The sequence below is a fragment of the Jaculus jaculus genome, chromosome 17 (assembly GCF_020740685.1).
Source record: "Jaculus jaculus isolate mJacJac1 chromosome 17, mJacJac1.mat.Y.cur, whole genome shotgun sequence".
NCBI lineage: Eukaryota > Metazoa > Chordata > Mammalia > Rodentia > Dipodidae > Jaculus > Jaculus jaculus.
In genome coordinates, this window is record NC_059118.1 from 52,282,063 (window position 1) to 52,298,996 (window position 16,934).

At 40.8% G+C, this 16,934-nt stretch overlaps 1 protein-coding gene and 1 pseudogene across 4 annotated transcripts in view; both read left to right on the top strand.

Moving 5' to 3' along the window:
* Nup153 (nucleoporin 153) overlaps positions 1-16,934 on the top strand; it is an 89,429-nt gene that overhangs the window by 54,787 nt on the left and 17,708 nt on the right. For all 4 annotated transcript variants that reach the window (XM_004667932.3, XM_045136528.1, XM_045136531.1 and 1 more), the window contains 5 exons: positions 821-919; positions 1,652-1,736; positions 8,798-8,920; positions 11,522-12,133; positions 16,141-16,335. In XM_004667932.3, coding sequence (XP_004667989.1) covers positions 821-919; positions 1,652-1,736; positions 8,798-8,920; positions 11,522-12,133; positions 16,141-16,335 — 1,114 coding nt within the window. The remainder of the gene's footprint in view (positions 1-820; positions 920-1,651; positions 1,737-8,797; positions 8,921-11,521; positions 12,134-16,140; positions 16,336-16,934) is intronic.
* On the top strand, positions 13,606-14,612 carry LOC123455589 (annotated as a pseudogene).

Genomic DNA, 16,934 nt, shown 5'->3' on the forward strand with positions numbered 1-16,934 from the left:
AGAGAGAGGGAGAGAATGGGCATGCCAGGGCCTTCAGCCACTGCAAATGAACTCCAGACGCCTGCGCCCTTTTGTGCATCTGGCTAATGTGGGTCCTGGGGAATGGATCCTTGAACTGGGGTCCTTAGGTTTCACAGGCAAGTGCTTAACTGCTAAGCCATCTCTCCAGACTTGTTCTTTTCATTTTTAAATATCTTATACTCTTTTTTTTTTTTTTTAAATTTTGGTGATATTTACTCACTCTAGCCCAGGCTGATCTGGAATTCACTAGGTAGTCTCAGGGTGGCTTTGAACTCAGGATGATCCTCCTACCTCTGCCTCCTCAGTGCTAAGATTAAGGCATGTACCACCACACCTGGCTTAAAAATCTAATACTTTTTTTTCTTTTTGGAGGTAGGGAATGACATGTTATTCCTATATCCATAATGTTTGTCTTGTTATTTATTTATTTATTTGGGGGGTCTGGTTTTGAGATGGGGTCTCTCTCTAGTCCAGGCTGACTGGGAATGCATTACATATTCTCATGGTCTCCTCGAACTCACTGTGATTCTCCTACTTCTACTTCCCAAGTGCTGGGCTTAAAGGCATGTGCCACCATGCCTGACTCTAAATCTAGTCTTAAAAGTGTAATTTTTTTCCTTTTAGCAAGGTCATGTCTCAGAAGAAACATTTCTCTTGAACAAGCCAGTTACTGCTCAGTGTTTTTGAGAAGTGACAACGATTTTTAAATCTAAATGGGAATAGAATGCTTTGAACTTTTTGGAAGTGTTTTATTGCCAATTTCTGTTAAATACAGCTTTCTTTGTCTTTGTAAAACCAGGTACAAATGGTCTCTCCAGGAATCACTGGCAGTCCTGTGTTTAGATTTTCATCTCCCATTGTAAAATCAACAGAGGCAGATGTACTACCTCCATCACCTGTAAGTCGCAAACAGTGGTTTCAAAGCCTTACTCTATTTTTGATGCTATTGGTATTAAAATAGTTTCTTACAAGTTTAAAACAAAAAACAAAACTTACTGAACGGAGAGCCAAAACAAACTATTGTGTACTGTATATGCATACACTGTCTCAGATTTTTAAAAAATTATTTTGTGTATTTGAGAGAGGGAGGGAGGGGGAGAGAGAGAGAGAGAGGGACAGCATTCTAGGGCCTTTAGCCACTGTAAACAAACTCTAGGCATATGTGCAGCTGGCTTTATGTGGGTTTGGGGAATTGAGCCTGGGTCTTAAGGCTATGTTGGCAAGTGTCTTAACCACTTAAGCCATTTCTCCAGCCCAGATACTTTTGTTTCCTTAATGCTTGTCCATATATTCTCTGAGGTGCAGCATGCTCCTAATGTCTAGTTCTCTGGATGCTTCACCTGGTGGTAATATAGTCCATTCTCAGAGTGTTCTGTGATTACTGTTTTACTCTTGTTGCTCCTTGCGATCAGTCCTGTTGCCTTCATGTCAAATGTGTGCTCTTGAGTCATGTGGGAATACAGGTGTGAAGCAAGGTACCTGGCTCAGGAATTAACTTGTAGGGGGTGTAACATGAAAAACATTCCATTTAGAATAGATAAGTTCAGTGTTATCTCTTGACTTAAAAGTGAGCTATAATATTTGCTTAAAACAAAATTGACAACTAAAAAGATGACCTTTTTTTTTATAGATTGGGTTTACATTCAGTGTGCCTGTTGCTAAAACAGAACTTTCTGGCTCAAATCGTACTTTAGAACCAATTATAAGTAGTTCAGGTAAGTAAAAATAGACAATGCTTTTTTTTTTTTTAACAAAAGAATGTTTATGTTAAAGTATCATTTAAAATTTTTTTTGGTAATTCTTGTAAATGTTGTCACTTGAATGAAATTAGCCCTGAAAAGTGAGCAAAGGCTATTATCTTTCCCAAAGTCTTTTTTCTTTAAAAAATCAACATCCTCTTCATTTTTAAAAATGTTTTTTGTTTTTATTTTTATTTATTTATTTGAGAGAGACAGACAGAGAGAAAGAGGCAGATAGAGAATGGGTGTGCCAGGGCCTCCAGCCACTGCAAACAAATTCCAGATGCATGTACCTCCCTGTACATCTGGCTAATGTGGGTCCTGGGGAAATGAGCTTCAAACTGGGGTCCTTAGGCTTCACAGGTAAAGCACTTACCCACTAAGCCATCTCTCCAGCCCCCAAAGTCCTTTTTAAAATTATATTCAGAAATATGTAGTTGATTTTGTTTTCACTGTTTCTAGTCAAAATAAGATGATAGGTCCATTATGATTGACGTCTCATTAAAAACTAAAGGTTTGCCTGCATTGTAGTTGTCATGGATCTCATCTTTATGCTTCCTAGTTGCTTTTATTTGTAAGAGTTAATGCTGGCCTAGGCAGATAGAGGGTACATCATTTCTGAACTGAAGTAACCTACATCACTGAGGAAAGACAGAAATGTATAATCACATAATTATGTCAGGCTTTGGTAGTAGTGTTGGTAATTCTTTCTAGAGTGAGTTATGCAAGTCGAAATTTTTTAGCAAGGGCATTTTTACCCAGGCAATAAAAGACTATGCAAAAACAAAGGGCTAACAAAAAGCAAAACATTTATACTTTACAATTTTAGGTTATCTCTTATAAAGTTGGAGCAGTAAATGTAAAATTCTAAAAATTCTGGAATGACATGCTAAAGAATTAAATTGTTAATTGAATGGTCTCTCTCTCTGTTCCTTTCTCTCATTCTTACTCCCATCCGCTCCCTTGCTTTGATGAAATCTTGGACCTATGCATGCTAGGCTTTTCACCTTGCTACATCCTTAGCCCTGAGTTTTATTCTAAGACACAACTTTTTAAAATTAAATTTTATTTACGTGAGAGAGAGAGGGGGAGAGAATAAGCATGTCAGGGCATTCAGCCGCTGCAAATGATCTACAGATGCATGTGCCAACTTGTGCATCTGGCTTACGTGGGCCCTGGGGAATCAAATCACGGTTCTTTGGCTTTGTAGGTGAGGACCTTATCTGCTAAGCCACCCTTCCAGCCCTAAGACACTAATTTTTTTTTTATATGAATTCCATGGCTTTGAAGTGTAGGGATACTAATACTGATTGAGGGTATAGGTGGGTTTATGAAATAACAGGCAGCCGAGGGCTTTTGTTGTATGCTATTGCCTTTTTCAAATCCTTTGACTTGTTTTTCAAGGACAGATAAATCAGGAAAAGGCTTTGGCTTTCAAGAGATCTGACAGAAAAAAGCTGTACATCGTGGAAAGGACATAGAGCAAGGCTGATAAGTTTGCAGCGTAGTTCTTTGTGACAAATAAAAATAGCCTTGTATTATAGAAAGGAGCAAGCAGGTCTAATTGCATTTCTTGGTGCATATATATGTATATGTATATGTATATGTATATGTATATGTATATGTATATATACATTTTTTGTTTGTTTTTGTTTTGTTTGTTTGTTTTGTTTTTTTCAAGGTAGGGTCTCTAGCTCAGGCTGACCTAGAATTCACTCTGTAGTCTCAGGGTAGCCTTGAACGCATGGCATCCTCCTACCTTTTCCTCCCGAGTGCTGGGATTAAAGGTGTATGCCACCATGCCCAGCTTCTAATTGAATTTCTTTTTCTTAAAAGTTTTGTTTGTTTATTTGAAAGCGACAGAGAGAATAGGCACACCAGTGCCTCCATCCATTGCAAATGAACTCCAGATGCATGTGCCACCTTGTGCATCTGGCTTATGTGGGTCCTGGGGAATTGAGCCTTGAACCGGGATTTGTAGGCTTTATAAGCCAGTGCTTAACTGCTAAGCCATCTATCTCTCCAGCCTAATTGCATTTCTTACCATGACTTTTCTCAATGTTGTTATGAGTCCAAAAGAATAACTTTTTTTGTTGATCAATTTCCTGACTAATTCTGAGGAAAGGCAGTAAGATTCTTTCCAGATCTCACTGTTGTTTCAATAATGGTAAGTGAATGAATAAAAGCTGTTAAGGCAGAGTTTTTAGGAGTTTGTTCTGAGTACACATATACATGGGACTCTAATGTTATCATTTAATAGTGGATTGAAAATGAGGAAAGGAGCTAGGTACGGTTATGTACACCTGTGAGACCAGCACACACATGCTAAAAAGAGGACGATAGCCATGAGTTCAAGGCTTAACTGGGGTGCCTAGTGAGACCCCTGTCTCAAAAAGAAAAATGGGGCTGGAGTGATGGCTTGGTGGTTAAGGTGCTTGCCTGCAAAGCCTAAGGACCCAGGTTTGATTCTCCACTGCCCACATAAGCCAGATGTGCATGTTGGTACATACATATGGAGTTTGTTTGCAGTGGCTTGAGGCCCTGGTACACCCTTACTCTCACTGTCTACTTTTGTCTCTCTTTAGATAGATAGATAGATAGATAGATAGATAGATAGATAGATAGATAGCAAGCAAGCATACAACAAAAAAGAAAATGTGAGGTGCTTTTAATCCCAGCACTGGGAAGACAGAGGTAGGAGGATCACCGTGAGTTTGAAGCTACCCTGAGAATACAGAGTGAATTCCAGGTCAGCCTGGGCTACAGTGAGACCATACCATGAAAAACAAAACAAGCATGCAGGGGACCCTGCTATGTAAAGTAACCAGCCTGACAATATGTACAAGCTTGTCTAATAGTGACACCCAGCCTGTGTACATAACCAATGACACTCTGATTGGCTAAGGGACATGTTCACTGGAAAGGAATTCCATAGCTGGTACTGGGAACCAAGTGAGAATCCAACAGGGACTGGCATCACAGACTCCAATGAGAAGCACCCACTTGCCTTTGGCCAGAAGAGAGGTTACACCCATCAAAATCTCTCTTAACTGTGCTTATCCCCTTTAACCTATGCTGCTCTCACTTTCTGTTGGAGAATCTTTCTTTTATAGAAGGCAGTGAAAACTGGGGAGAACCAAAACCTACCATCATGACAAAAAAAAGACCGCTAACTCCTTATCATGAGATGAGCCACCTCTCACACATCAAGGTAGAGTCTAGGTGAAACCACAAAGAAATGGGCAAATTGAACAAGAATGCTGCTCCCACAGCCAGACAACATGTGCCAGGGTGATGGCGATAGACACCAAGGACACTCAAAACATACCAAAGCAGAAATCTAGAAGTTGCTGAGAGGTGAAGAGACTAAAGTCAGTTAAAAGCACATCCATGGGCTGGAAAGATGGCGTAGGGGTAAGGCACTACCCTGTGAAGCCTAAGGACCCAGGTTCAATTACCCAAATAAGCAAGATGTACACGGTAGTTCATGCATCTGAAGTTCATTTGCAGTAGCTAGAAGCCCTGGCGTGCCCATATTCTCCCTACCTAACCCCCCATTCTCTCCAACCCCCAAATAATTAAAATTCACTATTGCACATGATGGCCTCAGCCTTGTAATCAATCCTCAGCCTCCCACATGTAAGATTACAAGGATTAGCAACCACACCCAGCAAAACCAAAAAGGGAACCTGAAACTCAAAGTGAAAGGGACAAATCAGAAAAATGAGATCCTGTCATTAAGTAATTAGTCACAGCTTGCACATTTTCTTTTTCTTTTTTTGGTTTTATGAAGTAGGGTAGGGTCACACTCTGGCTCAGGCTGACCTGGAATTAACTGTAGTCTCAGGGTGGCCTCGAACTCACAACGATCCTCTACCTCCCGAGTGCTGGGATTAAAGGCGTGCACCACCATGCCCGGCTCCCAACATAGTTTTTCTGAGTTTTTTGTAGATTATAGATATTAGGCCTGTGTCAGTGGTATAGATGATGAAGATACTCTGTCATTCTGTAGGTAGTCAGCTGACTGTTTATGGATGTCTGTACAAAAGTTTTTTACTTTCATGAGATCCCACTGGTTGAGTGTTTAATTTCCTGGGCTACTGGAGTATTATAATTCAGGAAGTTATTACGCATTCCTGTATTGTGGAAAGCCCTTCAAGTCATTTAAGAGTTTTAGGTCTTATATTGAAGTCTGTGATCCATTTAGAGTTGATTGTTGTGTACGGTGAGAAGAGTGGGTCTAGTTTTGTTCTTTTTTTTTTTTTTTTTTTATTTCTCATTTTAGTCCAGGCTGGCCTAGAATTCACTATATAGCTTCAGGCTGGCTTGAAACTCTTGGCAGTCCTCCTACTTCTCCTGAGGGCTGGGATTACAGGCATGTGCCACCACTCCTAGCTAGCTTCATTTTTCTTCTACATGTGGCTATCCAGTTTGCCCAGCACCATTTGTTGAAAATGCTATCTTTTTTTTTCCAATTTATGTTGCTTACTCCTTTGTCAAATATCAGATAGCTGTCATTGTTAAGGGCTGGGTCGTCTGTCCCATTGATCTATATGACTCTTTTTATGCCTGACCCATGCTGTTTTTATTACTATGGAGTTATAGGAATGCTTTGAATTGGATATGCTGGTACTTTTAGGGGCTTTCTTTTGCTGGGGATATTTTTGGATATCCAGGGTCTTCTGCAGTTCCATAGGAATTTTGAGGTAATTTTCTTCTTTGTAAAGAAGAATACTAGGTTTTTATTGGTATTGTGTTGAATCTGCTGTTTTCATAATATTTATTTTACCTATCTATGATGGGCATCTTTCCATCTTGTCCTCCTTCCTGAATTTCTTTCTTGAGTTTTTTCATGTCTTCATTAATCTTAATCAGCTGGTTGTTTAGGTCCTCTGTTGGCTCACCTTCAATTTGTTTATCTTTTTAAAGATTTCTTCAGTAATGTTAAGCTGAGTGTTGAAAGCTGTTAGCTGCAATAGATAATTCTGTTGCATTTCATTTATATGATTGTTGGTTTATTTGCTTCCAGTTCAACCATTCATTTGGCCAGGGTCCCACTGAGTTTAATAAGCTTATTGTGCTTTCATTTTGTGATTGTTTTTGGTGTCTTGTCTTTTTTTGGGGGGAGGGGTGTTTCGTGGTAGGATTTCACTCTGGCCCAGGCTGACCTGGAATTTACCATATAGTCTCGGTGGCCTTGAACTCACTGCGATCCTCCTACCTCTGCCTCCTGTCCCCAGTGCTGGGATTAAAGGCATATGCCACCATGCCCGGCTTTGTTTGTGTTTTGATTGGAGACTTTCACTGCAGGGCTAGGTTTTCTTGGTAGAGATCTCTTGTCTTGCTTTAAAAAAAAAAAAAAAAAAAAAAAAGAAGAAGAATTTTTACATTGTGGTTGTACCTATCTTGGGATAGATCGTCTTACTTTGTTAAGGAGGAAACAAATAGTGGTTCTTATAGGATCTTCCGTGAGTGTTCTGTTTTGGGTTGAACTGGATTGGAGTTGGAGATACACAGGTTGTGGAGGTCAAGAGTATGCCAGAAACTCTGGGCTGTTGCCTGGTATGAAAGCATGTGGTTGGAGCAGTGTCCCGCCTGTGATGCTTGCATGAGTGCTTGCCCCTGCTCTTCCACTGTACCCCAGTTGAGTAGGTAGTGGAGATTGCAGACATATTCCGCTTACTCCTGTGTTCTTTGTCTGCCCACCCATCCCTATTGGAAATCAGAAAGACATAGCGTGGGAGGTTCTGGGGATTGGCCTACTAACTATGGTAATGGGCTACTTGAGCTGGCACAAGAAGAGCAGGGCTCCAACACTGTCCAGTGTGGGTAGGGTGGGTTGCACAGGTTGCAGAGGTGGTCAGGGGCTGGGCTTTGTGGGCCCCAGCTCCTGTACTGTTAAGTATCTACCTTATGCTGCCCAGTGCAGCTGCCTACTGCTCTGTGGGGTGGTCCCACGGGGTGTAGAGGAAGGCTGATCACCTGTCAGGCCGCCTCTCCTGAACTCAGCTGGCCCACCCCAGCGTGAGAGACTAGTAGGATTCCTGCCTTTGGGCCAGAGCTGAGCCAGAACAAGTAGGAATAGGAAGATTCCCGAATGTGTACCTGCCCCACCCAGTGAGGTGTCTGGTAGGACCTGTTAGTTCTGCCCCCCCCCCCCATCAATTTTGCCTTTTTTGATTGCTGGAGTTGTAGCATGCTTATAACTGGAAGTCTCATTCAGAATTTTGTACTTTAACTAGATCCTTATTGAGCACGTTTTCAATATTATACCTGAAGGATTTTTTTTTTTTTTAAATGAGAGAGAAAGAGAGAATTGATGCTTGGGCCTCCAGCCATTGCAGTCACACTCCAGATGCTTGTGCCACCTTGTGCATCTGGCTTATGTGGGACCTGGAGATAGAACATGAGTCTTTAGGCTTTGCAGGCAAGTGCCTTAATGGCTAAGTCATCTCTCCAGTTCCTGAAGGATATTTTGGATAATAGTTTAACTTGTAGCCAGGCATGGTGGTGTACACACCTTTAATCCCAGCACTTGGGAGACAGAGGTGGGAGGATTGCCATGACTTAGAAGCCACCCTGGGACTACATAGTAAATTCCAGGTCAGCGTGAGCTAGAGTGAGACCCTACCTCAAAGAAAGAAAAGAAACACTATACTACGACTTTCTAGATATGAAATAACTGACTTAATTGAAAATCACTTGCGAGGTCAGTATTGTAAGCACATACCTCAGCATAAGCTTGCCCCAAGTTTCATGCTTGCTTGATTATTATCTTCTGGCAAGTTCACTGGCAGGTAGAGTTTATATTTACTCTTTTTCTGGTGAGTGGTTGGGGTGGTGAGGGAATATACAATGCAAGAAGTGATGTTTTTCCTTCCTTTGAATGATAGAATAACCCTGTACATTGTCATTTGTTCATAACTTTTGAGTAGCAATTACTATTTCAGATTTTCTTTTTGTAGATTTTTTTAAGCTGAAGAATCCAATGTTTTCTTTTTTCTGACTTAATATCTTTTATAATTTTAAAATTCCAGCTGAAGATAACACTACAGTGAGCAGTACAAGGTGTAAGAAGCAAGAAGCTGTGTTTGAGGGCCCTTTCACACCTGCTAAAGTCCTGAAAGAAGGAAGTGTTCTAGATATTCTGAAAAACCCTGGTAAGGCTGTCCTTGAGCTAGTCAAACATTCTAGTTGCAAACTCATTTTTAATGTATTCAGATTTAAGCTTTGACGAAAGCTTTAAAGGAAAAAAAAGCCCTATGATTTAAATTGAAAGCAAGTTGAATTTTTTTTCCCTCAAGGTAGCCCAGGCTGACCTGAAACTCACTCTAGTCCCAGGATGGGCAAAGCTTTTGAATATGGATAGAATGACACAGAAATTCTTTGATGTTAGAATATTAGAAACTCTTTTAAAAAGCTACTCCTGAAGTAACCTAATGGCTCAGAAAGGAGATTTACTTAGCACAAGTATTAGTGTAGAATGGGATGTTTTAATTAATAAGGTGTACCTATACAACAAGATTTGCGAGGATTAGATTGTTTTGTCCAGCCTTCTTCTTTTGGATGGCATGTGCTGCCTACTGAAGTCTTACTTTTAGACAGATTTATGCAGTGGAGCAGAAATCTAGAATGCTTGTGCTAGAATTACCAAATATAAGGCATGTTTTATCTTACATGTATGTTTAGAATTGGATTTTGCATTCTTAATTCTTCCTCTCTTAACTTTTGTTTTTTTTCGAGGTAGGGTCTCAGTCTGGCCCAGGCTGACCTGGAATTCACTGTGTAGTCTCAGGGTGGCCTTGAACTCATGGCGATCCTCCTACCCCTGCCTCCTGAGTGCTGTGATTAAAGAAAGGCATGCACCACCATGCCTGGCCCTGTTTTAATTTTTGAATATGAAAAATTTGAGTCTTCATTTGAGTGAAATTAGAAAAATGTGACAAAGTGGAGGGAAAAAAATAATTTAATGGATCTAAGGTGATTAATGTTAACATTTTGTTAATCTTAACATCTCAGATAAATCATTGACAAAATCATACTTTGTAAACCATTGAATATCTGAAGTGTCTGGTATTGTCTAGCCCTTAGGCTAGATATAAGTTGGTTAGATTATTTCTTGGTATACCTGAAACTGTTAGCAATCTTCTAGATTTTCTTGTTTTAATTTTCTGTTGGTACTAAAAATTGGAGAAGCAAGGGGTGTTTGTAAAATGACAGTTCTCAAGTAAAGCATTAAAAACCATCTCCCACGCATAAAGTATGTGAATGGGTCAGTTCAGTGACAACAATTTTAATTAGCCCAAAAGTATGCCTTCCCATTCTATGTGGATACCTTAATTGTATAAATATATCTTTGGTTTTTAAAAATGTGAAAAGGTCCATGGAATTATAGTGCAGACATGCTTGAGGCAGTTGCATTTGAGTTACTGTTAAGTTTGAACACATGCATTTATGTAGCCTGAGGTGTTCTTGTCCCAACAGGACAGACTTAGTCTTACTCATTTTTTTCTGTTTCCTAGCCTGTAAATAGGGTTTGGTACATCTTTGGGGTTTGTCATCAGACTATATACTGTTTTTTTTTTTTTAATAATTTATCATTTAGTTATGAGGGAGAGAATATGAATGGGCATGCCAGGGACCCTAGCCACTGCAAATGAGCTCCACATGCATGCCTACATGGGTACAGGGAATCAAACCTGGGTCCTTAGGCTTTACAAGCAAACACCTTAACCACTAAGCCATCTCTCCAGCCCCAAGCCATTCAGTTTTTTTTTTTCTTTTTTGTGTGTGTGTTTTTGAGGTAGGGTCTCAGTCTTGCTGAGCCTGACCTGGAATTCACTGTGTAGACTTAGGGTGTCCTTGAACTCACGGTGATCCTCCTACCTCTGCCTTCCAAGTGCTATGAATAAAGGCATATGCCACCATGTCTGGCTTTTCAGACTATTCAGTTTTAAAGCTTAGATGAATTTACTATAATTTGAAATAGTCCTTGAGCTACACTTGGTGTCACACACTGTATTACAACCCTTGAATGATGATAATGAGACCCTTTCTCAACCAAACATATCATCCTTGACATCTTGTATGTTGGAAGGATGTCTGTGAAATCACTGCCTGTTCTGCTCAGCTTAGCTGGTTTTACTGAAGAGGGATAATGCACAATAATGGGTCATAACTGTACAATATATGAGGGTTATAAATAGAGAAGTCGTCAGATACTGCCAAGGCTTGGAAGACAAGCAGTGGATTGTAGTTGATTATTGCAGGGAGGCAAAATGTGGATAATAGTGGGAACAGTAAGTTCAAATGAAAAACTCAAGCTTGGGGAATCTTGGAGAAGGTGATGTAAAGAAAACATTTTTAAAAAATATTTTTAAAATATTTATTTATTTGAGAGTGACAGAGAAAGAAAGAGGCAGATAGAGACAGACAGACAGTGGGTGCGCCAGGGCTTCCAGCCACTGCAGACGGACTCCAGATGAGTGCGCCCTGTTGTGCATCAGGCTAACATGGGTCCTGGGGAATTGATCCTCGAACCGGGGTCCTTAGGCATCACAGGCAAGTGCTTAACCGCTAAGCCATCTCTCCAGCCCAAGAAAACATTTTGTGTATTTTTGCTGAGTGTCACAAATACTGTTAATAAATATGGTTGTGTAGCTAATAACCTCTTAAATAGCCTTTAGATAGTTTTTCTTTATAATATTTTTGCAGTTAATGCTTTGATTAGGACCATTTCCTCTGCTTTAAACATGCTGTAGGTTTCACATCACCAAAGGTAGACCCTCCTGCTGCTCAGCCCACCACCACCAGTCCTGTAGTGTATACAAGACCAGCGATAAGTACCTTCTCTTCTAGTGGGATTGGGATTGGAGGAAGTTTCAAGGCTGGATCCTCATGGCAGTGTGACACATGTCTACTTCAGAACAAAGCTACCGACAGTAAATGTATAGCCTGTCAAGCTGCAAAATTACCACCGACAGAAAATACCAAGCAGACTGGAACTGGAACACCAAGCAAAAGTGCCAAAGCAGTTTCTACATCAGGGACAGGCTTTGGAGATAAATTTAAACCAGCATTTGGAACTTGGGATTGTGACACTTGTTTAGTGCAAAATAAACCTGAAGTAATAAAATGTGTAGCTTGTGAAACGCCAAAACCTGGGACTGGTGTGAAGCGAGTCCTCACGTTGACAGCGGCTTCGGAAAGCTCTGCGACAATGGCTGCTTCCTCTAGCTGCCTTGTGACAACTGGCACCCTAGGGTTGGGAGATAAATTCAGAAGGCCTGTGGGGTCTTGGGAGTGTCCAGTATGCTGTGTTTGTAACAAGGCAGAAGACAGCAAGTGTGTCTCCTGTATGTCTGAGAAACCAGGTATGTTTATATGAAATACTTTTGTTCATTGCTCTGGTAGGATATTTTAGATGTGTGAAGCAGCTAAGAACAATCACAGGGTTTTGTTATTTATTTAGTTTTTGAGATAGGCTCTCACTATAGTTCTACCTGACCTGGAACTCCCTCTGTGGTTCCACACTGGCTTCAAACACACAGTGATCCTTTACCTCTGCCTCCCAAGTGCTGACCTTAAAGGCGTGCACCACTATGCCCTGCCAGTCCTGGGACTTTAAATGGTTGCAGATGAACATTTCTTCAGACATCTTAATCCCCCCCCCCCCCAGGTGGGGTCTCACTCTGGTCCAGGCTGACCTGGAATTCACTATGTAGTCTCAGGGTGGCCTTGAACTCATGGCTATCCTACCTCTGCCTCCTGAGTGCTGGGATTAAAGGTGTGCACCACCATGCTTGGCTTCATCTTATTTTTTTTAAACTTTATTTATTATTTACTTGGAAACAGAGAAAAGAAAAACAGAATGAGCATGCCAGGGCTTCTAGCTGCTTCAAATGAACTCCAGACATGTGTGCCACTTTGTACATTTGGCTTACTTGGGTCCTAGGTAATCAAACCGGGGTCCTTTGGCTTTGCAGGAAAATGCCTTAACTGCTAAGCCATCTTCTCCAGCCCCAGACATCTTAATTTTTTCAAAAATAATTTTTTATTGGTAATTTAACATATGGACATACTACAAATTGGTTGCTTTTCAATCAGGTTATGCTCTTATGTCTTCTCTCCCCTACCCACATTCCACTGAGGGTGTTCATTGGGGTTGTCAATAATCACTGTGGCGTCCTGAGTATACCAGTTGATTCCTGTGGGGAAGACAATGCCTCACAGTGTGCGTTTCCACTTTATGGCTCTCAATATTTTAACCCTTTTTCTGCAACATTCCTGGAGCCTAGAAGGGCATTTTAAAAGTTGAATTTGTTTTGCTTTGATGTGTTTTGAATCTCTTCAGTGTCTACTGTCATCTCTGTAGAGAAGGTTCTCATGCTAGCAGTGAGAATAGCATTCATATTTAATCAACCAATTTCCCTGTAATGTTTCCTGGTCCCTGATGGGTGTGATAGAGATGATATACTAGGCACTTGGCTTTTTCTAACAATTTTGATGGGTCTTGGGTCTGCCCAGTGTTCTGAGACCTGAGTGGCCTAGTATGCCTTGCTCTGGGTGGGTCGGGAAGCAGGACCCAAACTGAGCTGGCCTAGTCTTCCCTACTCCTGTTGGCCTGGAGCCTATTTCAATTTTTTAAAACCATCTTGAATTCTGGGGGTGCCTCTTAGCAAAAAATAAAATCACCATAGCTATAAAACCATCTTGAGGTTTAAATGGCTTGGTTGGGACTAGATCAATTTATGATAGGTTGTATGTTAGTTTTATATATTCTGAACTCCTTTTTCTATGCAGTTTATTTGAAATTTTACTATTCATAGTGATTGTAAAAATCTAGATGGCTCTTATTTTCCTGGCTCCACGTTTCATTGTTGTGCAAGTTGGTATTATAGATGATGTAGCATCTTGTATTCTGCTTTTTGTGGGCTCTGGGGAGTCTCGGCATTACAGGGAAGTACCTTTAACCTCTGAGCCATCCTCCTAGCCCAGTTTTTATTTTTGATTAAGCACTGTGGTGGCTCTTTAAGGAAGGCAGCTGAAGAACTTTGAGGACAATTTAGAAAGTTGTATGACTAATATAGACAGTGATTATGGTTATGTGGAAATCAATGGATTGACTAAGGAGGGAGGAGTTAGAACAGTGTACAGTTGACATTAATTTCAGGCTGCTGAAGTTGACAGATACATGTGATACATTGTGGCTGGAGTTCCAGATTTGGGAGTCATAAGACATAGGTTGAAACATGGGAATAGCAGGAAGAAAACTTGCAGTTAACCTAACCAAACTGTGGCACTAAACAACCTCTGTGGCTAGTGAGTTTCAAAGGCATTTTGGTAGGGCTGCTATTTAAGCAAGGGATAGGAAAGACTCAAGAGCAAAGGGATAAGAAAAGGAGATTGAAATAAATTTGAGAACTACCTTAGGAGGATGTACTGTCTAAGTCAACCAAATTTGAAACAAAATGAGGTAACCATGACTGCCAGGTAAGGAAGTGTGGTTTGCAAGTATAGGAACTTGTAATGTTAATGTTTACACATCAGAGCAGATGTGAACTTGTCAAAAAGATAATGGGGGTCCTGGGCGGGCTTTGCATCACTTGGAGGACCCAATGAAGAATCCATCCATTGTTGGTGTCCTGAGCACAGATTCACAAGGACTTAATCTGGTCTGCTGTGGTACCCTGTCAGATGATTATGCTGGACTGATACCTGTTCTAGCCCAGCAAGCAGTTAAGCTAACATCTGATCCCACTCTCATTCCTGTAGTGTGTCTAGAGTCAGATAATGAGAATATGATCCAGAAACAATGGCCTCATAGTGGCAGTGCACAAAATGGCCTCTTGACATCTCATGTCAGCTCTCCGGCAGCCTGTCGTAGGGATTCAATACCTATGCTATCATCTTCTAAAATGATTAAAATTGCAGAATTTAGGCCATTCATTTACTGTGCATTGTGTACCTTTTAAATTTATGTGATAACCAGCCTATCAAGATATTAGAAAGGGAGGGTCATAATTTGGTCATTTGTTGGTTTGCTTTTTTGAGCCTGTCTCACTGCTTAGCCTAGCATTGCCTGAAACTCACTGGATAGTCCAGGCTGGCCTCAACTGCTGGTCCTTCTGCCTCAGCTTCCTGTGTTCAGGAATTGAGGGGTTGTCTGCATTCCTGGCTGAAGGATAATATTTTGAAGTAGCAGGTCTAGGTCACTTTGTATGTCAAGTTTTGTATGTTCAAAAAATCTGTTCAGAGGAGAGACGGGACAAAAAGAGGATAGTGGGCTGGTAGTGGGACTCCAGGGAACGATTTTGTTGGTAAGATAGAAGAGCATTTCTTCTCTTGCTTTTTCTTTGAGATAGGATCTCAGTGTAACCCAGGCTGCCTCAAATCTAGATATGGAACTCCTGATCATCCTACTTCCACCTCCCTGTGTTGTATTAAGGCCTGCAACACTGTCACACTATGCCCAGTAAAGAGAGTATATTTATAAAATGTAACTATGAGAAAAATGATAGCAGGTGGATGCTGCTTAGAGAACGGTGACCCAAGGCTGAATGGCTTCACTCTTTTTTCCTTTTTGGTTTCAAGGTAGGGTCTCGCTCTAGCCCAGGCTGACCTGGAATTTACTCTATTCTCAGGGTGGCCTTGAACTCACGATGGTCTTCCTACTACTGCCTCCCGTGTGCTGGGATTAAAGGTGTGCACTACTATGCCTGGCTGGTTCATTCTTAACACTGCATCCCACAATGTACCTTGCTGAGTGGTCCTTCCTGTGCCATTCCTCCTTACAAACATGTGGGTTCTGTTTGAAGATTTAATATTACCTCTGATTCTTTCTCATGCCTTTTGGGGTTTCTTCCTGCTCTGCACACTTGTTTAAGTAAGTTATTACATGGTAATGGTACATTTGCTTTATGCTCACTTTGTACCTTGTGCACCTATAGGTGTCACATCATTATATGTGTTAAGATATTGTTGGGAATATGCATTTTAAGTCTTAGAGTGTGATGCTTATTGGAAGAATTTTGGTAAGCATTCTTATTTATTCGTACTTAGTTCCTAATTTGTGAGACTAAATTTTTAAGAGGTTTGTACAATTAAAACTTGAATATAAGAGGCAGCTTATTATTGAACAAGCTCAGAACATTTATCTGCTTAAAAGAAATCTCAAGCTGTGTGTGGTGGCACTTGCCTTTAATCCTAGCCCTCGGGAGGCAGAGGTAGTAGCATTGCCATGAGTTCGAGGCCACCCTGAGACTACAGAGTGCATTCCAGGTCAGCCTGGGCTAGAGCAAGACCCTACTACAAAAAAAAAAAGATGGCGACTTAATGTAAATTAAAATTTTCATGAGTCCCCCTCCTGCTTGTTTTTTAGGAAGTTTAGTACCTGCTTCAAGTAGTAGCCCTGTCTCTGTCTCTGTGTCGTCTGGAAGCTGTCTAGGATTGGACAAATTCAAGAAACCTGAGGGAAGCTGGGATTGTGAAGTGTGCCTTGTGCAGAATAAAGCAGACTGTACCAAATGTGTAGCAGGTGAAAGTGCAAAGCCAGGAGCAAAATCAGAGTTTAAAGGTAAGGCCACAGTAAAGTTCTTTCTCATGCCATTTCAGTGAAATATGTGCACGTAGGTTTGATTTTAAGTCAATCATTCTGTGTTGAATATTTGTATAAAATGAGATGTTGCCCTTAGCTCTTTAAGTTCACATCTCTGAAGTATTATAAAGTGTGATTTGCTGCCTGTAAACAATGCGATGTTTTAATGAGTTCCAGTTGTGTGGTTGAAACGTTTTTACTATTTATTCATTTGAGAGAGACAGTGAAAGAGGCAGATGAGAGAAAGTGCACATGCAGAAGTATGCACACCAGGTCCTCCAGCCACTGCACACTTAACTCCAGATGCATGTGCCACATTGTGCATCTGGCTTACATGGATTCTGGGGAATTTAACCTGGGTCCTTTGGCTATGCAGGCAAGTGCCTTAACCACCAAGCCATCTTTCTAGCCCCACAATATATTTTCAATATGATTTTAATTAAAGTACTAGAAAAATAATACATCTGATATGTGTGAAGTGCCCTGGTGTTTTCTAGCTTTATAACCAAAATACGTTACTGGATTAACTGGATGACTAAGAGAGTATTGCTGGCAGTTTGAGAGCCACTATTCTGGAC